Here is a 23173-nt window from a genome sequence, read left to right as displayed (position 1 = left end):
GCAATTCGTCAATACAGGCACTATTTGAGTTATATTTCTGGGTTCTGATAATTGTAAAATGCATGATTATTAAAAGGCATTTTGATTAACTTTTCTGAGTCGTGTTCTTTGGTGTGCGTAGTGTTGAAACAGATAAGTTGAGTGACGACGTTCTGTAAACAAAACTATTTAAGTAACTTATTAGGAAGAAGAGAGTGGAAAAGGAAGATGCTGAGAGGGAGAGGAAGAATAAAGGGAAAAGAGAGGCATTGGCACGGGAAAACGGAGAGGAAGAGGGTGAAAGAGGAATTGTTGACGACTAAACAGGCGAGAACTTAAGAAAACCACAGTAAGAATACTGCCGTGGTGACTGCTCCAACACATCCAGCATTGACAACTTGCCAGCTACGTACGTTGTTAGAGCTTTACGTAATTTCATGTTATCCTCACAGTATCTCTATGGGGTTAGGTCTTGGTGTTATCCTCATTTTATAGATGAGATAATTTGAAGCACAGAGTGGTTTTGTAACTTTCCCAGGGTCTTACAGCTGGGAAGTGGCGGGAAAGGGATTTAAACGTAGGTCTACCTGCAAAGCCAATGCTGTTAAAATTATCTCTAGAACCTTGAAAGAGGCTTGGTGGGTCTAAGGTGGACCTTTGTCTGAGTTCTTCCAAGTTATGCACTGGGTTCAATTCCTACACACAAAGCCTTTTCACAATCTGGCCACCAATAGCGTCCCGTCTCCATGGAGATAGGCGAGAGGCGGAACTTCCTCTTTCACGCACGAGCATATCCGCCTTGAGCCGGAAACGCTGTGACTAACCGAAAGAGTTCCTTCGCGTGTGGATTTCTTGGAGAGTTCGAGTGGTGGGACCGCGGCGGCAGTGAGAGCGACCGACTTGGGCACCGGAGTCCGGCGCAGCGATGCTGACCCCGGCGTTCGACCTCAGCCAGGACCCCGACTTCCTGACTATCTCCATCCGCGTGCCTTACGCCCGAGTCTCCGAGTTCGATGTCTACTTCAAGGGTGTTGACTTCAAGTTCTATGCTAAGCCATATTTTCTCAGGCGAGTTCTGGGTGTCTGGCCGCGGGGAGCGTATTTTGGGGACTCATTCATTTATTAACTTATTCGATAACTGCTTATCGAAGGAGTGTGAAAGAACGAGGGAGCACTTCTCGATTTCACCACTGCCTTTTTCGAGATTTCCGCAGCTGCTTTTGGTGCTGATGATGCGAACTCTTCCAGGCGTGAGTTCTAGATGCTGCAGAAGCTTATCTTGAATCCCCACATTAAAGAGATTTTGGAGCCACTTTAAAATGTGGAGTTTGGGACCATGCCAACTTTCCAGTTAACATCCTGTCGTCTAGGTTCTCGTCCCTTCCTTTTTCTGTTTTATTTCGCTCTGCGTTCTCCTTGTTCCTGGACGGCCCGCGCTAACTTCCTTACTGACCAATCCATTTGAGCGCTAACTTCCTTACTGACCAATCCATTTGACTTTTCTCAGACTAGGTTCTGTTTATACACCTCTTGGCTGACGCTCCCTACTTCCTGACATTCTCGCCTTCTTTGGCCACCTTGATAACAGAGTAGCCTTGTTCTCCTACCTCTTCCTTGTCTGCTACTTCTCTATTTGGTTGTGCTCCTTAACTGTGATTGTCTTCCGTCAAGTCTCAGGGAGGGGCCTTCAAGCACTTGTCTGTTTGAGGCTTTTCCTTGCAGAACCATAATGTAACAGTAATAACAGCTAACACTACTGACCTTCCGTGTGAAGGGCAAGCAATGCGTTAAGTACTTTATCTCCTTTAATCTAGACAGCGATCCTTGGAAATAGGCATTATTATTAGCACCATTTTACAGAGGACACTGCCAGATGATTCTTCCTAAACATTGTCAATCCTGCTCTTTTCTAGGAGGGAAAATTCATTCTGCTAATCTTTCTCATTCAAGATTCATTCTGCTAATCTTTCTCTACTTTTCCTGCCCAAGTACTTTACTAATACAAACCTTTCTCCCTAGGTAAGCAGGTTCCTTCTCTGGACCTGAACCAGTTTTGCTCAGATATCCATTAGCCTGGAACTTAATCGACCTACTTGAATATAGTGAACTTCGCTATATCTTTACTCATTTATTTCTTTAATTTATTTATCAAGCTTATGGTATATACCAGGCTCTATTTTCAGTATTGGGGATGTAGTAGTGTTTCATGTAGTTTACATTCTAGTAGGGAAAGAAAAAGTAGTAAACAAGTAAACATATAACTACAACTTGCAGTAAATGCTCTGAAGGGATAGAGAAAGAAAAAGAAGCCTGTGTTCATATAAAGTGGCCAGGGAAAGCCTTTCTGGAGAGGTGATATTTAAAACAAGACATGAAAAAATTGAAGATGATGATGGTGGCGTAGCAAACATTTATTGAATTTTTACTTTGGGTTAGTGCTTTATGTGGATCATCTCATTTGACATTAGGGCAGTTGTACATAGTAGGTTCTATTATTTACCCATGTTACAGGTAAGGAAACAAGCTCAGAGAAAAAATTGTTACATGAGATAAGATTGTGAAATAAAATGAATACAATAAATTTTTAAAGTAAAAATCACTCTGCTCAAATCAGGGCGTTTTGGTGAAAGCAAAATAAGAAGTAATATGTGAAACAATTTAAGGGGTACTGTCCACACAATTTTATCCATTCCTTGAGTAGCAGAGTCTTGGGAATTGGGCATACCTGGGTCTCAGGACACTTAGAGTTCTGTGACTTTGAGCAAGTTATTCAGTCTCAGTTTCCTAATTTGTAAGATAGGACTAATATTAGTGATCTTAAAGAGTCGATGTGAGGATTACATACATAGTCCTTATTACCATGCCTGGTAATTAACCATGTGTTCAATAAACAGGCTTTATTATTTATTAAGAGCCTGCTGTTGCACTTATCTGTTGCTGGATAAGTGAGCAAACTTAACAACAATTATTTAACAACAATTATTTAACTCCCTGTCTTGGTTTTTGTGTGTCAGGAATTTGGTGAGGGCTTGGTAGGACTGTTCTGGCTTGAGATCTTTAATTCAGTTGTGGTCACCTGGTGGCTGGATCTGGAACAGCAAGGGCCTAAGCAGCTGGGCCTAAGCAGCAGGTGGGGGAGGGTATCTCTCTTCCTGTAGTCTCAGGTTCTCCCTGTGTGGTCTCTTTCATGGTCTAATTTGTGATTCATTCAGGGAGTTAGACCACTAAAAGGGGTGCAGAAGGTTTCTGGAGCTAGTATTTCAGCCAGCAAGGCAGAATCCTTATCATCTTTTATGACCTAACCTCAGAAATCAGCTTCACTTCTGCTTTATTGTATTGGTTAAAACAGTTCCAGAAACCCACTCAGTTTTAAAGGGAGGGGACGTAGACCCCACTGTTGGGAGAAGTGATGTGAGATGAGCCATCCTTGAAAATACAGTTTGCTATAGTATATCAAAGATGAATAAAACCTTGCCCCTCTCCTTGAGTTATTCAGAATCTAGCAGAGGAGGCATATCTGTGAACAAATATGATTTTACTATTTCATAGTAAGAATTTATACTTATGAAGAGTCTAGGAGAAGTTAATAATAATAGCTTATATCTTTTGAATGCTTACCTACTGTACCAGCCACTAAACTCTTTGCATTATCATTTCCCTGGGATAGATTCTGTTATTTCCCCCTTTTTACACATGAGGAATATGAGCCTTGAAGTTACTTAACTTGTATAAAGAAAGTTATAGAGCTGGTAAATGGCAAAGCTGGACTCAATTTAGATTCTGATAAAGTTTGTGATGATTATAACTAATTTATCCATAAACTACTTTTATTGGGTTTAGAAGGGATCTAGATTCAGAAAATGCATTGTGGCTCCAGGAAACATTGCTATCAATGAATCCCTGGGCCTGTTGGGGTCTGCCCAGTTGTTGTTGTTGTTGCGGTTATTACTGTTAGAGTAGGAAGCAAGGTAGAGGAGGGGTATGGGAGGAAAAGAGGCTCAGATTTTAAGTTTGGAATGGAATAGTGTTGGCTCGATATGCCATACTGATGAGTTTAAATTAGTCAGTGTTGGGCAGCCATATAAACTTTTTCAAATAGAAAAAGTGACAATCAGTCTTCTGTTTTAGAAAAATTCTTTTAAGACCTCAATGGAAGGCTGAACCAGGGTAAAACTGGAAACAGGAAAATCAGTTTTATTTCCTTTAGTATGAAAAAGGGGAAATCCCAATATAGTAATTATGAGATTTAAGAAAAACACTTTTCTGCTTTTTTTAGTGGTAATTTCCCAATAAAAACAATTGTTTTTGTTGTTTCTTTATTGTTTCCCATTTTGTTTATTTGTTTGTTTTTGGAAGTCTACTTTTTATTGGGCCCCTGCTGTGTCAGGCACCAGATATAATAAGTAGCTTTCTTATGTATTAGGAAGGGAGAAGTACTATAACAATAATGATAACTAATATTAATTGTGGTTCTCTTTTTAGTATCTGTTTTATTGGTGACTAGAGGATATTCAAACAGATGAATCATCTCTGGTTTCTTTTTTCTTAGCTAGGGAAGAAATCTAAATTATTTAATTTGTAAATGTTAAAGAAATGCTGAGGGATTTTCTTTTAAAACGGTTGATAGATTTCAGTGGGTAAATGTATGTGCTGTTGTCAATTGCCATTTATTATAGTTCGTAATTTAAGATTCATGAGAGCTTATGTTAAATCTGCAGATTAACCCTTCCTGGAAGAATTATAGAAAATGGAAGTGAGCAAGGGTCTTATGATGCAGATAAAGGTATTTACTTTGGAATTTTTGTTAGTTTTGTTCTTTGTATTCTTCATGTTAGAATAACTACATAAAAATCTTTTGAGATGCTGTGAGGACCTTTTAGGTGTATTGCAAGTGCAGTCTGTCCCTGTCACTCTTTGTTGCTCAATGTTCAGGGCATGTTATTCATGGATTTCTTAAAATAACAGTTTCTTCAGTCTTTTAAAGTATTTCACAATATTATTCAAAGTAAAGTTAAATTAAATAATCTGGTGTTATTTTCTACTTTACATTATTAAGTAAAAGATGTAGATGGTTTTAGCTGTGAATCAAATTTTTCTTATACAGTTTCAAACTTAAAATTTAATATTGTTAACCAGTGTCGCCATAAAAAAAAAATTAATAACATGTAGATGAAAGAGAAGCTGTCCATAAGTGGCATTTGAAGACTGACTGAATTTCCTTCTCATGATTGATAAGTTCTTCATTTCAGCTAGCCATGAAACCATTTATTTTTCCGTTATAGAAGCCCCTGGGATTTTCCTTTGTTACTGGGTATGGAATAAGAATACATTGTGTACTCTTGTGTAATTTATTCAGTGAATATTTATTGACCTTGGTGAACCAGGGTAAGAGAGGGAAGATGAGATGAGAGTTAAATGACAAAGTTCTGTAGTTCTTCTGTAAGTATATTTGTTCGAAGTTCTATGTTGCCAATAATGTACTGTAATCAATGCGAATAATGAAGTATAATGAAATTGCCTTCCTAGGTAGTAAATCTGCTTTTAATTGCAGATAAGTTGCATATTAAAACAAAATTATTAAATTTTAAAAGTACACAGGGGTTTAGGAAGATTGTATATTTGGAAATATTTGGGTTGAGTTGTATTTGATATATTAGGATAAGATTCAGTACACGGAAAGAGGTAAAATGTTTTAAAATATGAGTAGTAACTAATGTAATAAGTTCATAGGGGAGTCTAGATGAAGTTGATAAACCCCGTCAAGGAAAGAAAATAAGTACATAGATAGAATTTGTGTCTAAAGCCTTAGACAGACTTTAGGGGTATATCTTCAGATATCAAAGAGCATAAAGCCATAATTGCTTTATTTAAGATTTTGTATAATTTTGAAACTGCTGCTTTTCTTCATTGGATAAGATATCTTGATTTTTTACCCCCTTACTTTGGAAATAAATTCTGTAAGTAGCTACTGGTTAATTCCAAGCTATTACCGTTTTAGGCCATTGAGTTTTAGATGTTTTGATTTGGACTTTTATTATTTTCAATAGTTAAGGTGATACTGCATAAGACTAAAGCATTCTGCAGCTTTAACATTAACTTCTTATAGAGATGACAGCTGAATCAGTTCTGAAAAACCTGTTGGAACCTTTTTCTATTTTGATTTTTATTAAGTTTATGATAAAGGCATAATTTTGGAGCTCTATAAAATAGAATTCTATTTTAACAAGATATGTATTTCTTAAATATATTCATGTAGTCTTTGAATATTTTAATCTTGCTAAGCTTAAAACAAATTTATCTTTAAGGAATTTTTACCATTCAGTTGCCCAAAGAAACTCCTGGCCAGCATTTTGAGGGGCTGAACATGTTAACTGCTCTTCTGGCACCAAGAAAATCCAGGACCGCAAAACCACTTGTGGAAGAAATAGGTATGTTTATTGCAATTGAGAGAAAATGAAGAAAAACAATATTTAGAATGCTGTGTGTTTCTAGGGGAAAAGAGATATAGCAGACAGGAAATTGGAGAGAATACTTCAGGTGACAAGATAAAAGGTTATGTGAAATCATGTGAAAATAGCTCACTTAGTTACGTATAATTTAAAGACGAACTCTCTTGAACCAGTAGGTCAGTCACATTTTTGGACCAATTGAAATAACATGTCTGTCTTTGGCAAAATATTGACCACTTGAGCTTAGATCAGAAGTGTATAATGACTTACATGAAGTGAACACCACTTGAGTCAAGAAATGGAACATTTCCTTTCCACAGAATCCCACCTGGTATCTCCTCCCAGTTACTTCTCCCTCTCTCCTCCTGGCTTCTTTCACTTTTTTTGTGAGATTTCTTCATATATGGCTAAGGTCTATTTGCTTTCATTGCATTTGTTATTTATATGTCCTATTATTGATGACCTGTGGGTTGATTCTATTTTGGGGGCTATCAAGAATTGTGGGGCTATGCATATTCTTGTACATATCTTTTGCTGTGACATAGGTAGACGTCGTTTCCCATACATTTTCTTCCTCAAGTTGTACCTAGGAAATTCAATACTTTAAAAAAATTAATATTTAACACATTTAGGTACTTCAGAGGTCTCTGAGGAAGGAGTAGAAGATGACGATGAAGAGTTTGACTGGGAAATTGAACAGTTCCCCTATAACGAGGTATCAGAAAGTGCTCTCAACCCACAGTACCACTATGGATTTGGAGACTTACGATCGGGAGTGTTTCAGAGGTTACAGGTATGTTGTCTGTCTAAAAGACCTGGATATATAGGGTTTTACCACATGGATATTTTATTTTTGGTCTGCTCAAAAAACTGGGAAGTTTTTTTTTTTTGTAAACATTATAGACTTGATGTATTTAGCACACAAAGTACATCTCCTTGTATGCATTCATTACATAGGTGTTCACTCCCTTCCATTGTAGTGACTGCTTTGTCCAGTCTTAGTATGTTTACTGATGAAAGATGTTGTTACTTTCTTTTTTTTTCTATTTCATTCAGTATCTAGACATAATTAAGCTTCTAAAATACAAAATGGAACCCTCTTTCATACTTCCTGGAAAGCTTCGTGTTTTATACTTCAGAAAAGTGAAAATTGTGTACTTATGGCTTGATGTCTTTTCTATTTTATAGATAAATAAAGCAGAATGTTCCTGGTGAGAATGAGTTTGTGTTGTTTGATCAAATTCTTTAGTTTTCGGTGTACAGTAGGAACTTTTGTCTGTTTACTCTTGGTAGAGTTAAATGTACTCTCTCGTTAAAACCTTATTGTATATAAGTTAGATTAAAAAGTTATGAAGTCACTTTCTCTTCCTCAAATGATGTAGGAAATTCTACTTCATTTAGGGTATGTAGAGAGATTGAAATGAATGAAATAGGAGAGATTTTAGATTATTTTGTACTTACATTATTTTATAGGAAACGTATCCCTAGAATATCAGGTTATGAAAGTGTTGATGAACCATTAATTTGGAGTGTCTTAATTTTTTTTTTTTTAATGAAAGACACAACGGTGAACCTTTTTTTTTTGGTACTTCATCCCAGTCTGGGTAGAGGACGTTCATTCTCTTTAGAATGTGGTTTATTATAGGAAGACATATTTGAGTGTACCAGGGTAAGGTAAATGACCTATGTTGTAGTCTCACTTCTATTTCTATTTAGACTTGGGATTCCAGCCCACTTATTTGACCACAAACTAGTTTCATCTCCTCTTTGTAGAGATAACTTTGCTCACCTACTTTATAAAGCCATTTAGGAGATTTAGGGAGATGGTACATTGTATAAATTCTTTGAAAACTACTATAAGATATTAGAACTACCTCTGTCCTTGAAAAATATAAAATGCTCTCAGGATGCCTTAAAAAGAACAAAATTGGGATTTACTTAGGAGCAAATAATGCTGAAGAAGTATTTCCTTCAAAAACTTGAGGTGGTTTCATAGTGTAGCGGTTACCATTTCTGCTTTACATGCAGAAGGTTCTGGGTATGTGCCCCAGTGGAGCCACGGTCCATTGTCTACGGCCATGCCACCCTGAACAAGCCCAATGTCTGATCTTGGAAGGTAAGCAGGGTCGGGCCTGGTTAGTACTTGGATGGGAGACCACCTAGGAAGATCAAGTGCTGTAGGCATAAATAATAATAAAAAAAACCCCTGAGATACTTTTCTGCTGAATTATGATCTCTCTGTTTTCTTTCTTTCTAATCACATGGTCTGATCATCTCTGAGGTAGTAAGAATAGAGTCAGTTTTGTCTACAGCAGAAAACTATAGAGAATGAACTTCACTTGTTTGGCTGAGAGCTAGTTTGTGGTCATTCTGTTTTGGGCTTATCTGTCTAAAGCTATAAATGAATGAATGGAAAAGTCATGTAGATTGTACATTCATTCAGACTAAAAGTGCTTCCTGAGGACGGAGAACTTGGTTTCTTAATTGCTGCTGTTGAGGGAAGATCCTTGAAAGGAATTTCTGCCAGGTTGCTGAGAAGATGCAGGAATGCCATAATGTGAGCCTAGACCAAGTCCCTGTTAGGTCAGAAGTTCTTCTATCTCTTGAAAACGTTTACTAAATAAGTAATTTAGGCTGATCTAAGAAAAAAGTTATATTGAAATATTCTTTGTATCTTTTTGAATGCCTTAAATAATATACCAAATCCCTAGATAGCTATTACCCAGCTTAAAAATTTAAATATTACCAGCACAGTTGGAGCTCTGTGTATCCTTTCCTAATTACATCCCTCTGTTTCTCTGTCAGAAATGAACCATTGAATTTAATGTTTATTATTCCTGAGCATTTAGCTTGATTGTCAAAAATCATTAAACTCTTCTTCAAATTTTAATGAAATGAACATTGCTACTCTAAACAGCTTGAATGCATGTTTTTCTCCATGTGGAAAAAAAAAAAGCTGTGTTTGTGACAGAGCTCTCAGGGGTAATATATAAATAGTAATACCACTAATAATAAAGGTTTATAGCCCCATGTATATAATACTGGGATCACAAAAAGTTCTGAAACTAAAAGTTTTCTTATATTTAGTTTGGTGGCAAAACCTGATCTGAACTGATGCGAGTTTTTTAATAGTTTCTTTATTTCCATTCAAAAATTTTGCTGTAGAAATAGTCATGTATTTAAATATGGGGTGCTGGCCCAGACTTCTTGGAGGGGGTTAAATAAAATATGGCATGTATGTGTACCATATTACTTTTCTGAACTCTTCAAAGAGTTTGAATCCTGAAGCTTACCCTTCATCAGGGAATTTGGGTAACAGATGTGAACCTCCAGTGTCTGTGCAGCAACAGCTAACATCTACTGAGCATGCATGTCCCTGTGCTGGGGGTTATGCTGAGCTCTTGTATATATTGGTTCCACATTACTATTCTGTCATGGCATCATTGCCATTATATATGCATATTTTACCAGTGGACTCTCCAATTGACATATGTAGTCTTTAATGAATATTGTTTTCTTACATGAATTAAATTTGAGGACTTTGATGTCTTTCATGACAATTAAGAAATATCAGAACTTTCGAAAATTATGTGAATCAAGATGCCAAGAATTAAAGGATACCCTCCTTGAGGTATTAGGGTAGATGTGTTTTATGAGATAATGCCACAAAAATCTTACATAAGTAGTGTTAGTTGCAGAGTTCTTTTGCATTTATAGATGCTCTATTTGTGACACTCATACAACATAGTTAAAAACTGAGTGATCATATAAGATTAACAATATGACCTTTTTCCTATGACTATAGTAGCAAAAAGAAACTGAAACAATTCCAGCGTAAATAAGAGCTTTGAGAACATTTCTTCTAATTTGAAATTATGTATTTAGGAGACATCACCATTTTCTCAAATAGTATTTTCTCTTAGGTTTAGAGTTTCACTGCTTCTGCCTTTGGATGATAAAATATTTGTAAAGTTTTGTTGAGTACTCATATTTTACTATTATTTTTCCAGTCTCTTTTTTCTCCCTTAAATGAAAAAATAATAGCTTTATTTTCTCTGCTGATAAAAGCAATATGTAGTCTCTATAAAAATAGAACAAAGAAAGTAAAACAGAATTCCAATACTCAGTTATCTTCTCTTAATTGAATAATTTAACCGTTTATGGAAGGGCTAGTATAGTCTTTCATGTTTTTTTCCTCCAGCCATTTCCACAGGGTTTGCATATGAAGTTTTGTATTTTATACTGATAATGAGAAGAAAATAAAAATATTTTTGCTGAAACAAATATATTTCAACATTCCTCCCCTCTGCCTTCACACATATCCCCTTCTTTTTTTCCTTTCTGAAATTGCTGTCAGCCATCAGGGTGCCTTTGGAAAACTGCCCTAGCTGCTCAAAGTCAGGACTTCACAACAGCTTCTGGCAGTGGTGGCTTCCAGCAGCAACAATCCTAGAGTCTCTGGCCACCAACCCAGCAAGCTCCCATGACTGCTGCTGTCAGCATCTGCAGGACTCTGGCTTGCTGGTTCTTTCCTTCCCTCAGCTATACTGGGGGCCTTGGGAATATGTTAACCTTACATGTCAAAAGGAACTTCAGATGGGGAGATTATCCTGGATTATCTAGGTAGACCTAGTCTAATCACATGGATCTTATAAGAGCGAGGTAAGAGAGTCAAAGTGAAAAAGAGAAGGCCTGTGATTATGGAAGCTGAAGGAGGAAAGGCATTAAAATGTGGGGCGATGAGCCAAGAAATGAGGATAGTCAGCCTCTAATGGGGAGAAGGCAAAGAAACAGATTCTCCCCTGAAATCTCCAGTAAGAAACCAGACTTTGGACTTCTGACCTCCAGCACTACCAGAGAAAGAAATGTGTGTTGTGTTAAGCCACTAAGTTTGTGGTAATTTCTTATAGCAGCAAGAGGAAACTTATACCCAGTCCCAGGATGGAAGAGTCACTAGACTCATTTTTACAGTAAGGAAGCTGAGGTTCAGAAGGTTTGAGTACTTAGACTGGAGTTGGGTTTTAAATTCAGGTTTGTCTGTTTTTGTTTTGTTTGTTCATTTATTTAGATTTTTAGATCCCACATATAAATGAAACCGTAGGGTTTTTGTCGTTCTCTGTGACTCATAGAAATAGAGACCAAAGGGATGGCTGTCGTAGGGGAGGGTATGTTGGGGATGGGTGAAAAAGGTGAAAGGGAATGTAGTCAATAATATTGTGATAAGTTTGCACAGTAACATGTTTAATAGAATTAGTGGGATTACATTGTAAGGTATAAAAATGTCAGATCACTATATTGTACAACTGAAAGTAATATAACTGATATAATATATACCAATTATACTTTACAAATTTTTTTAAATAAATAAATTCAGGTTTGTCTAACACCAAAGTCATACTTTTTCTACTTTATCAGGCTACTTTCAGGAGACGCGGGGCTGGAGGTGGGGCTATGTGTGTGTCTGTGTGCATGTGTACATGTGCAGGGAACTCTTTGGGGCTAGAAAGAAGAAAGCAGTGACTCAAGGGTGCTAGTGAGAGGGACTTGAGATCCATAGGCAGGAAATGGCTATCATAGTATTCATCTAGCTGAGTTAAGTCCTGCAGGTACAGCGTAACTTGTCTACTCCAAGGCTTACCTCAATGCCCTTTCCAGCTCTATGGCTGGAGGAGCTAATTTCCAGTAGGTGAGGAAGGCTGGGAAGAAAGGAAGAATCTACCTTGCGCGACTTGGGGAAGAGCCGTTTCTGGTGGATTAAACTGGAACTCTGAAAGTATTTTCCAATGGAAACATTGCTGAATGCTTGTTAATTAATTTGCATTGTGAGTACTCTATTTCAAGTTTATTAAATTGAATAAACTTGTGGATTGTCTTATTTATAACATTTTCATAGGAAAATACATTTTAAGTCTCCAAAAAGTAGATCGCAAAAGAACTTTTGGAATATGCATTTTTATAATTTTGGGGATAGCAAATAATCTAGTTTTTGCCCAGAATGTTTGTTTAGAAGTATTAAAATGTTCTGGATTGTGACTTCCAAAAAGGTCTCTGGGCCCTTTCATTGTATTAGAATGTGCTTAGATTAAATGTTGTTGATATTAAGCTAAATGGATTATCGTAGGGATGAGAGATTTTTTTTTTAATGCAGAAATTTTGATTATGTGGGGAGTCTGTAAGTCTCTCCCTGACCAATTCAGTGTAGCTCATTTCATTGAAGTGATTTTGCTTTACAGCAGTGGACTTTAAGCCTGATTATTGGGCACTAACCTGTCATTTCATTTATAAATCTGTTTTAATAGTATGCCTGTACAACTCTACCAAGTTATTTCCCTTGATTTTTTTTTCAGCTAATATTCTTTAAGCTTCTTCTATTTTCTGTACTTCTCGCTTGGGGTTGTTAGTTTGAATGGGAGGATGAAGACAGAAAAAAAGGTATGGTTTTAGGAATATTTTGCAGTGTATATGTTCCTTTACTTCATAATTCCAGTCAAAAGAAAAAAGACCATATGATGGTATCTTAGGCAGTTTTCCTAATACACCTGTTTTCTATGGAATTTGCTTTAGGAAACATACTACATACATATCAATATGTATACACCTAGGTGAAGATGATTATAGTAAAGTTGAATATTATTTAGGATTAGATTTTAAATTTTCAAAAGAAAATCTTTTATATCAAAATTGCCCTTAGAGAAAAAGGAAGCCCCATACACTGCTTGTGGGATGCAAATTGGTTACAGCTGCTGTGGAAAACTGTATGGAGATTCCTCAACAAACTAAGAATTGATCTACTATATGATCAAGCAATTCCTCTATTAGATATTTACTCCAAAGACTCGAAAAATTCTATCTGAAAAGATATTTGCACACTGATGTTCATAGCAACATTATTCACAGTGGCCAGCATGTGGAAGCAACTGAAGTGTCCTACTATAGATGATTGGCTAAAGAAGCTGTGGTACATATATACAATGGAATATTACTTAGCCACAACAAGAGATGAAATACTGCCATTTGCTACAACATGGATGGACCTTGAGATAATCATGCTAAGTGAAATAAGTCAGACCAAGTTGAAAACCATATGATATCACTTATATGTGTGATATAAACCTGAAAGCAACAAACATGACAAACAAAGAGACTCATGGACGTAGACAATAGACTAGTAGTTGCCAGAGGGTACGGGGATGCGAGGAGGTAGATGGGTTAAAAGGGGTCAAATATATGATGATGGAAATCTAACTATGGGCAGTGAACACACAATGTGATATATACATGTCTTACTGTAGAATTGTACACTTGAAACTTACTGGATTTTGCTAAACAATGTCACCGTAATAAAAAAAAATTGCCCTTAAAAATTCGTAAATCTGCTTATAAAATAGAATGTACACAGTTTTGTGTGTGTTTTATATTGTGCTCCTTGAGACCAACTGAGCTCGCCCATAGAAAGAAAGAAGGAAAGTCTATGTGTAGATGTCTGATATTCAAACCTTTTTGTCTGTTAAAAAATGATTAAATAAGGCAATTTAGGTGATACAAACTTTAACACTTCAAGAAGTGGGTAGACTCCATTCACAGAACTGCAAAATGAGGCAGAAGTCAGGAAGCTTTTATAGGATAAAGAATAGAGAACAAGGAAGAGAAAAATAGAAACTATTGGCTGAGGCCACCTAGTCAACCTTGTTTGAGATGAAGAGGAATAAATTAATATAGAATCCAGAGTTAGCTTGGCGTTTGGGGGTTGGCTGACTGAATATACTCCAATTCTGGTCAAGCAAAACATTTACAGGGACATGAAAGTTATCTAAGTTTTAGTTTGCTTACATGGCACCTGACATAGGAGCTCCATCTTGGGTATAGAAGTTTATTTCAACATGCCTTTAATAACTTCAAATCTCTAAGAGTAAATGGAGAATGATGGAGAATTAAATGTCCCAGCTTGCTTGCAGAGGTTTATTCTGTTCTCTTTGTTATGTTGAACTTTTATAGCCTTAATATATTTTTAAAAAATTTGTTATGAGGATTAAATGCAATAATTAATGTGAAAACTTCCAATATGGCCTGGCAAGTAGTAGATATTTAACAAACATTGCTGGATTTGAATCTAAATGTCACAGGAAGTATCATGGCTTACTGATCAATTAGATTCTTCTTGTGTTTCAGCATTTTGTGTAAAATTTGGATCTTTCAGTGCTAAAATCAGAGATAAAAATTATTCTTTCTTCGTATTCTTAGGATGAATTCAGTGATGTTATCGATATTAAGGATCCGGATTTTACTCCTGCAGCTGAACGAAGACGGAAACGCCTGGCTGCTGAGTTGGCCAAATTTGATCCTGATCATTATCTGTGAGTATTGAGGGGTTTTTCAAATATTTTTTTTGTTTTTTAATTACAGTTGACATAGAATATTATATTAATTTCAGCTGTACAACATAGTGATTAGACATTTACATAACTTACGAAGTGATCGCCCCAATAGATACAGTACCCATCCAACAACATACAAAGTTATTAGAATATTATCAACTGTATTCTTTATGCTGTGCTATACATTACTGTGATTATTTTGTAACTACCAAGCTGTACCTTTTAATCTTTTCCCCTTTTTGACCCACTGCCCTGTACCCCTATGGCAACCATTAAAATCTCTGTATCTATGAGTTTGTTTTTGTTTTTAGTGTTCATTTTGTTTTCTAGATTCCACATATAAGTAAAATAATATAGTATTTGTCTTTCTCTGTCTCACTTATTTCATTTAGCATAATACCTTTTAGGTCCATCCATGTTGTTGCAGATGGCAAGATTTCATTCTTTTTTATGGCTTAGTAATATTTATCATATATATTTACCTCTTCTTTATACATTCATCTGTTGATGGATACTTATGTTGCTTCTGTCTTGGCTATTGTAAATAATGCTGCAATGACCATATGGATGCATAAGTCTTTTTGCATTAATGTTTTGGATTTCTTTGGATAAATACCCAGAAGTAGAATTGCTGGGTCTATTTTGCCTGATATTTGAATCTAAATGTCACAGGTAGTGACATTTAGTGTTGCTACCTCAGCTTTTTGTTTTGTTTTCATTTTTATGAAATATCTTTTTTTGTCTTTCAGTCTGTGTATGTCTTTTGATCTGAAGTAAGTTTCTTGTAGGCAGCATACGTAGGGGCTTTGGTTTCTTATCCATTCAACCACCCTGTCTTTTAATTGGAGCATTTAATCCATTTACTTTTAAAGTAATTGTTGCTATGTATGCAGTTATTGCCATTTTATTTTTCATATTTTTGATTTTTTTTCTTCTTCTTAAAGAAGTCCCTTTAACATTTCTTGTAATACTGGTTTGGTGGTGATAAACTCCTTTAGCTTTTTCTTGTCTGAGAAGCTCTTTATCTGTCTTTCCATTCTAAAAGATAGCTTTGCTGGTAATCTTGGTTGTAGGTATTGCTTTTCATCACTTTGAATATTTTGTGCCAGTCTCTTCCAGCCTGCAGTTTCTGTTGAGAAATCAGCTGACAGTCTTATGGGAGCTCCCTAGTAGGTAACTAACTGCTTTTCTCTTGCTGTTTTTAAGATTCTCTCTTCGTCTATAATCTTTGGCATTTGAATTATGATATATCTTGGTGCAGGCCTCTTTGGGTTCATCTTGTTTGGGACTGTGTGCTTCCTGGGCTTGTTTGTCTATTTCCTTTACTAGTTTAGGGAAGTTTTCTGTCATTATATAGATTTGCAATTCTTTGCTCTTTCTCTTCTCCTTCTGGTACCCCTATGATGCGAATATTGGAATGCTTGATGTTGTCCCAGAGGCATCATCAATTATCCTCATATTTTTGATACTTTTTTCTTTATCTCTTCTGATTGGATGTTTTCTGCTACCCTATCTTCCAAATTGCTGATTCAGCCCCCTGCTTCATCTAATCTACTGTTGATTTCCTCTAATGTATTCTTCTTTTCAGTTATTGTATTCTTCATTTCTGAATGGTTCTTTTTTATGTTTTCTGTCTCTTTGTTGAAGTTCTCACTGAGATCGTTGAACATCCTTATAACCAGTGTTTTGAACTCTGCATCTGGTAGATTGCTTGTCTTCATTTTGTTTAGTTCTTTTTCTGGAGCTTTGTTTTGTTCTTTCATTTGGGGCATACTTCTCTGTCATCTCCTTTTGGCTGCCTCCCTGTGTTTGTTTCTATGCATTAGGTTGAGCTGTTATATATCCCAATCTTGGTAGAATGGCCTTATGTAGTAAGTGCTCCAGGTGTCTCCCTTCAGTGGGTTGTGTGTGCCTTCCTGTTGTAGTTGAGCCTTGATTGCTGTTGGCTGAGAGCCAATGCACCTCCTTTGGGGTTTGTGAACCTTTGGGAAATTTGTGATAGTCCACAGCATGAGCCAAGACAGCCATTTATATGAAAAAGCCACTGGAAGAGGCTTGCGTGAGCCTGCAAGTTGGGTGGGGTTGGGTCTCAGGGAATCACCAGGGCAGGGATAAGGGCGTTAGGTTGATGGAGACTCAGATATGTTGCCCACCTGCATGTGCATGCTGGGTTGGGGGGGGGTGGGTTCAACAAAGGAACAATGGCTTCTGCCAGCACTTCTGTCAAGGAGAAAGCTGCTCTTTAGCCCTTGCCCTGAAGCCAGATAATTCATATCATCCCCATATGTCCTCATTGCCTTTCAAGCTGCTGCTCTAGTGCTGGAGCTCAGCGTGAATGAGTCTGTCAGCGAGCAAGTCTGTGCACAGGCCCTTTAAGAGGAGCACCTGGACCTTTTGGCATCCCTCCATCTCCTTCAGCCATAATATCTGTCTGTTTTCAGAACCAGAAGTTATGGGGAATTCTCTTCCCAGCACTGAAACCCTGGGCTAGGGAACCTGGCATGGGGCTGGGCCACTTGCTCCTTGGGTGAGCTCTGCAATCAAGATATCCTTCCCAATTGCTAACCACCACACTTGGGTGTGGAATCAGCTCATTTTGCATCTCCACCTTTCCTATCAGTCTCTAGGTGGCTTCTATATGTCCTTAGTTATGGGACTTCTGTTCAGAAACACTTAAGGCAGTTCTCGAAGGTTGTTGTTCTGTAGTTTAGTTGTAATTTTCATGTGTTTTGGTGTTATTGGCACAAGTGTCCTTGCTCCTCTCAGGATAGAAATCAAGAGTGGGCGAAACAGTTTTGTAGAAAGATAGGTTTATTAAAGCGAAAGCTTGATATACCAATGGAGTACCCTCTGGAGGAAAATGGATATGGAGTCCCAAGATTTACAGGTATAGCAGTTTAATGGACTCTTGGGGTTAGGGACCACCCCTTTCTTTTCTTTTTACCTCCCCAAAATACGTCAAGGTGGTTCCTACACTGCACCTATGCAGTGTACCTAGTTGCTACGTCATGCATTGTATGTGTCATTAGCATCTTAAATCTCCACCTAGGGTCATGTCGTTTACTTTGATAATGAGGAAAATTAACTATAACAGAGCTCTTTTAACTGATGGGCATGTACAACACAGGAACTTTCTCTGAGCCTGCTTATCTCTCTCCTGCGACTATAGATCTATTAGTTTGTTGTTTCTGTTTGGCCAAAGGATGTGACTCAAGGTTGTTTTTCCAAGTTGAAGATTCTGGCTACTTGACTGCCGAACATATGAGGAGGGTACAGTGTTTCTCTACTCTGCTAACCTGACGGAACTCAATTGTTGAGTTTTTGAGGATTAAATAATTTACCTGACATCTATATAAAAATTTTTGAGTGTCTTTTTAAGTATGTTAGGCATGTGCTTTTTGGGTTCTAGAAATTAATGATGGCTCAAAACCTTAACTGAAATTTGAATTAACCTACAACCATTATACCTCTGTGGTCTTTGTAAGATGTTGTTTTTTAGCAGTTCATTCCAGCAACAGAGAACTCTTTTAATATCTTTGAGTTTTTCCTCTCCAGGCTGAAAAATAGAACACTAAATTTGAGAACATTTGCACTTCTCTTAAGTAGGCTTTTTGTTGTGATTAACAGTCTTTAAGAATTTGAATCTACATTTACTGCATTTTTTGGCTGATCCAAGGTTTTCCTAACATTTTCATTCACTAGCACCAGTAATCAAGAATCTGTTTCGAATTGACAAATATTTATTGTTTCTAATAAGGTATAAATAAAATCTAATTTTAAGTTTTGCTATATTTTATTTCCCACCTGTATTAATTGTGTTTTGTAGCCATAGTGCATCTCTATCAGGCTTATGTTTGTCCAAGGAACTTATCTAATTAATGGATAAGTAAATAATCACTTGAGGAGAGACTGTGATGTGTTTTATTGGCCATGATAGCTAACACTTCTTCCAAGGATTTGATTGTCACCTGGCCTCTGCAAGTGCTGGGCTCTCCTAGGATGTATGTTGTATGGTGACTTAGACCTCAATTATAAGTCTTCCCAATTCTGGGCCAACAGTTTCTAAACTGTTATATATGCAGCTGTAATTATCATATCCCTTATATTTGTATAATGTTTTCAGCTTATCAAGGGCTATTATGTGGTTAAGGGACTTGTCCAAGGTCACACCATTACTAAGTGGTTTGGTCAAGACTTGAAAAAGAGTCTTTCCATTTATAATTTTTTATTTCCTTTCCTTGTACATTGTTGCATTTTAACTGCTGTTGCTCTTGTGATTAACGTTCTATCTCCTATGATACAGTGGAAGACTAATTGGAATAGCAGAAATATATCTTGTGATATGCAAATGCATTGAGTGATGTCTTGTGATAAGTGATTGATCTATTCAACATCCTAAGAGAAATTAGGTAAAAGCAGAGTGTTATATTTTGGAGGACATCTGAGAAATTCAAATCCATTTACATTGACATTTCTAATTACCTTTATCTCTCCAATTGTGGTTTTAAAGGTTCACTGAAGAATAATTAGAAGAAACCTATTTAAAAAATCATGCTGAATATTTAAAGCAGAAATTTCATTGTCAGCAACTTTCACAGGCAAGCATGAAAACTGAATGAGCTTTACAAGACTGAAATTTCAAGTGGGAGGTAGCTTAATTAGAAGAACTGCCTATTTCTTTCTTTTAAAACTAGAAGAATAACTATATAGCCTGAGAGAATTAGGAAATTAGAATACTGTATATAGTTAGCAGTGTGATATTATAGGCAGCCTTTATTTTTCTCCTCTTCTGTTTCTTTATCTAGAAGCTCATTTTCTTTAATAGTATGCATGAAATGTTTTTTCCATTTCTCAAGGAAGAGTTCCTACATGAGTTGTTTAAATTTAGTCATGGGCAAGTTTAGAGAGTGAGAGTTGTGTTAAAGGTACTTAGTGACTTTTCTGGTAGCTATAAGACTTTGGTTAATTATAATTTTTGTGTTATTCATTACTCATTATTTATAGTAACTGACTCACTCACCCAAATGGGTTAATATTAAATGAAATGGAAGTAAATTCTTTTAAATTTTTTCAATTAAAACTTTTTTTAAGGTCATTGCTCTTTTGGTTAACACAGTAGAAGAAAAGGATTTACTTTAAATTCTTATCTACCATGCAGACAATACATTGAATATATTATATTACACATTTATGTATGTAATGTAATATACACATGTAACACATAATATAACATTAATGTAATAGATGACATTTTGAAGTTGTTTGACTTGGCTTCCTTCTAAGTCATGGTGTCTTCACACGTCAGGTTTTTAGGGAACTTAAGGAAAACTCATTTTAATTTCATGATAAAGCATAACAGTGAGGTAAATTGAATATAAAGAAAAATTACATATTTCAAAGTTACATATGAATGATTTTGGATTATTATTTTTTAAAATCCTTTATTGTAATATCTGGATGCAGTGTATGCTTTTTCCCCGCTACGATTTGTAGTCCAGCAGAATGCTGGGCATGTAGGTGATCCATTTATTGTTTTTTATTATCTTTATTGTTTTTTATTATCTATTTCTTTCCTTTTGGAATTATAATTGTAGTCTTTTCTCTTTTGCTAATTATAGCCAAGTTATGTTTTTCTTGCTGAGGGTGTTTTTTACCTTCCTGAGAAAATCGGTTTTTATTTTTTTATTTTTTTATGTTTTTAAAATTTTTATTTACCATTTTAATTTTAATTTTTTTATTTTTTATTTTTATTTTTTACATTTTATTTTTTTATTCCCCCGCCATTCCCCTCCCCTCTGGGAACCAGTAGTCCATTTTCCATGTCCATGAGTGTTTGTTTGTCCTATTTATTTGTTGCTTTTAGGTTTATATCCTACATATAAGTGATATCATGTGATTTTCAACTTTTTCTGTTGGTATGATTATTTCAAGGTCCATCCCTGTTGTTGCAAATGGCAGTATTTAATCTCTTCTTATGGCTGAGTAATATTCCATTGTATATATGTACCACAGCTTCTTTAGCCAATCATCTATCGTAGGACACTTCATTTGCTTCCATGTCCTGGCCACTGTAGATAATACTGCTATGAATATTGGTGTGCAAATATCTTTTCAGATAGGATTTTTCAAGTCTTTGGAGTAAATACCCAGTAGAGAGATTGCTGGATCATATGGTCGATCAATTCTTAGCTTTTTGAGGAACCTCCATACTGTTTTCCTTAGTGGCTGTACCAATTTTCAGTTTCACCAGCAGTGTATGAGGGTTCCCTTTTCTCCGCATCTTCTCCAGCATTTGTTATTACTTGTCTTGTTGATTATAGACATTCTAACAGGTGTGAGATGGTAGCTCATTGTGGTTTTGATTTGCATTTCCCTAATAACTAGCAATGTTGAGCATCTTTTCATATGTTTGGCCATTTGTATGACCTCTAGGGAGAAGTTTCATTTCAGGTCCTCTGCCCATTTTTTAATTGGATCGTTTGTTTTTTTTTTTTGTTCTTATTGAGTTGTATGAGTTTTTTGTATATTTTGGATATTAGAACCTTATCAGAGGCCTTGCTTGAAAATGTATTTTCCCATTTGGATGGTTGTCTCTTTACCTTGTTGATGATTTCTTTTGCTGAGCAGAAGCATTTTAGTTTCATGTAGTCCTAATCATTTATTTTCGCCTTGCCTTTGAGGTCAAATTTATAAAATCCTCTTTAAGTTCAAGGTCCTTGAGTTTTGTTCCTATGTTTTCTTCTACGCAATTTATTGTTTCATGTCTTATATTCAAGTCCTTAATCCATTTCGAGTTAATTTTGGTGTGAGGTGATAGACAACAGTCTAGTTTCATTCTTTTGCAGGTGGCTTTCCAGTTTTCCCAGCACCATTGATTGAAGAGGCTTTCCTTTCTCCACTGTATGTTTTTGGCTTTTTTTCCAAAAATTATTTGCCCTTATAAATATGTGTTTACTTCTGGACTCTCGATTCTGTTCCACTGGTCCGTGCGTTTGTTTTGCTGCCGATGCCATGCTGTTTTGATTAATGTGGCTTTGTAGTATAATTTGAAGTCGGGCAGAGTGATGTCTCTAGCCTCATTCCTTTTTCTCAGGATGGCTTTGGCAATTTGGGGTCTTTTGTGCTTCCATACAAATCTGATAATTTTTTGTTCTATTTCTTTAAAGAATGCCAATGGGATTTTGATGGGGATTGCATTAAATCTGTATAATGTTTTAAGTAATATGGTCATTTTAACTATATTATGATTCTTCCAATCCAAGAACACGGAACATCTTTCCATTTCTTTGTATCTTCTTCGATTTCTTTTAATAGGGTCTTATAGTTTTCATTATATAGGTCCTTCACGTTTCATTAGATATATTCCTAGATATTTTTGTTGCAATTGCAAAAGGAATTATTTTTCTTTAAATTCTTTTTCTGACACTATGTTATTAGAAAATAGGAACACTAGGGATTTTTGAACATTGATTTTATATCCAGAAACCTTACTGTATTTGCTTATTGTTTCTATTAGTGTTCTTGTGGAGTCTTTAGGGTTTTCTTTATAGAGAATCATGTCATCCGCAAATAGTGACAGTCTGACTTCTTCCTTTCCTATTTGGATGCCTTTTATATCTTTCTCTTGCTTGATTGCACTTGCTAGGACCTCCAACATTATATTGAATAACAGTGGTGATAGTGGAGAGCCTTGCCTTGTTCCTGATCAGAGAGGAAAGGTTTTTAGTTTTTCACCATTAAGTATAGTGTTGGCTGAGGGTTTGTCATATATGGCCTTTATTATGTTAAGGTACTTTCTTTCTAAACCAATTTTGTTAAGTATTTTGATCATATATGGATGCTGTATCTTGTCGAAGGCTTTTTCTGCATCTATTGATCTGATCATATGATTCTTATTTTTTAATTTGTTTATACAGTGTATCACATTATTTGATTTGTGTATTTGGAACCATCCTTGTGCCTCTGGGATAAAGCCCACTTGATCATGGTGTATAATCTTTTTAATATGAAGCTGTATTCAGTTTGCTAGTATCTTGTTTAGGATTTTTGCATCTGTGTTCTATGAGAGATATCGGTCTGTAGTTTTCTGTTTTTGTGTTATCTTTACCAGGTTTTGGTATCAGGGTTATATTGGCCTCATAAAATGAGTTGGGAAGTATTGCCTCCTGTTTGCTTTTTTTAGAAGAATTTGAGGAGAGTATATATTAAATCTTCCTTGAATATTTGGTAGAATTCACTGATGTAGCCAACAGGTCCCGGACTTTTACTTTTTGGTAGGTTTTTGATGATTGTTTCCATTTTCTTACTGCTGATGGGTCTATTTAGATTTTCCGGTTCTTCTTGAATCAGTGTAGGAATGTTATATTTTCT

General features: G+C 36.0%; 1 protein-coding gene and 1 pseudogene across 1 annotated transcript in view; both read left to right on the top strand.

Annotated features, from left to right (window-relative positions):
- The first annotated feature begins 778 nt into the window (after window positions 1-778).
- The window catches only part of LOC105294985 (protein SHQ1 homolog), a 43949-nt gene continuing 21554 nt past the window's right edge, over window positions 779-23173 (top strand). The window contains exons 1-5 of the mRNA XM_011364477.2: window positions 779-1047; window positions 4698-4762; window positions 6285-6407; window positions 7061-7221; window positions 14670-14782. Of these exons, the coding sequence (XP_011362779.1) occupies window positions 905-1047; window positions 4698-4762; window positions 6285-6407; window positions 7061-7221; window positions 14670-14782 (605 nt within the window). The 5' untranslated portion in view covers window positions 779-904. The remainder of the gene's footprint in view (window positions 1048-4697; window positions 4763-6284; window positions 6408-7060; window positions 7222-14669; window positions 14783-23173) is intronic.
- Window positions 8497-8612, top strand: LOC111742612 (annotated as a pseudogene).

The sequence above is a fragment of the Pteropus vampyrus genome, unplaced genomic scaffold (assembly GCF_000151845.1).
Source record: "Pteropus vampyrus isolate Shadow unplaced genomic scaffold, Pvam_2.0 Scaffold97, whole genome shotgun sequence".
Classification (NCBI taxonomy): Eukaryota; Metazoa; Chordata; class Mammalia; order Chiroptera; family Pteropodidae; genus Pteropus; species Pteropus vampyrus.
Note: the sequence above shows the minus strand (reverse complement) of the source record. Positions and strands in the feature narration are given on the sequence as shown.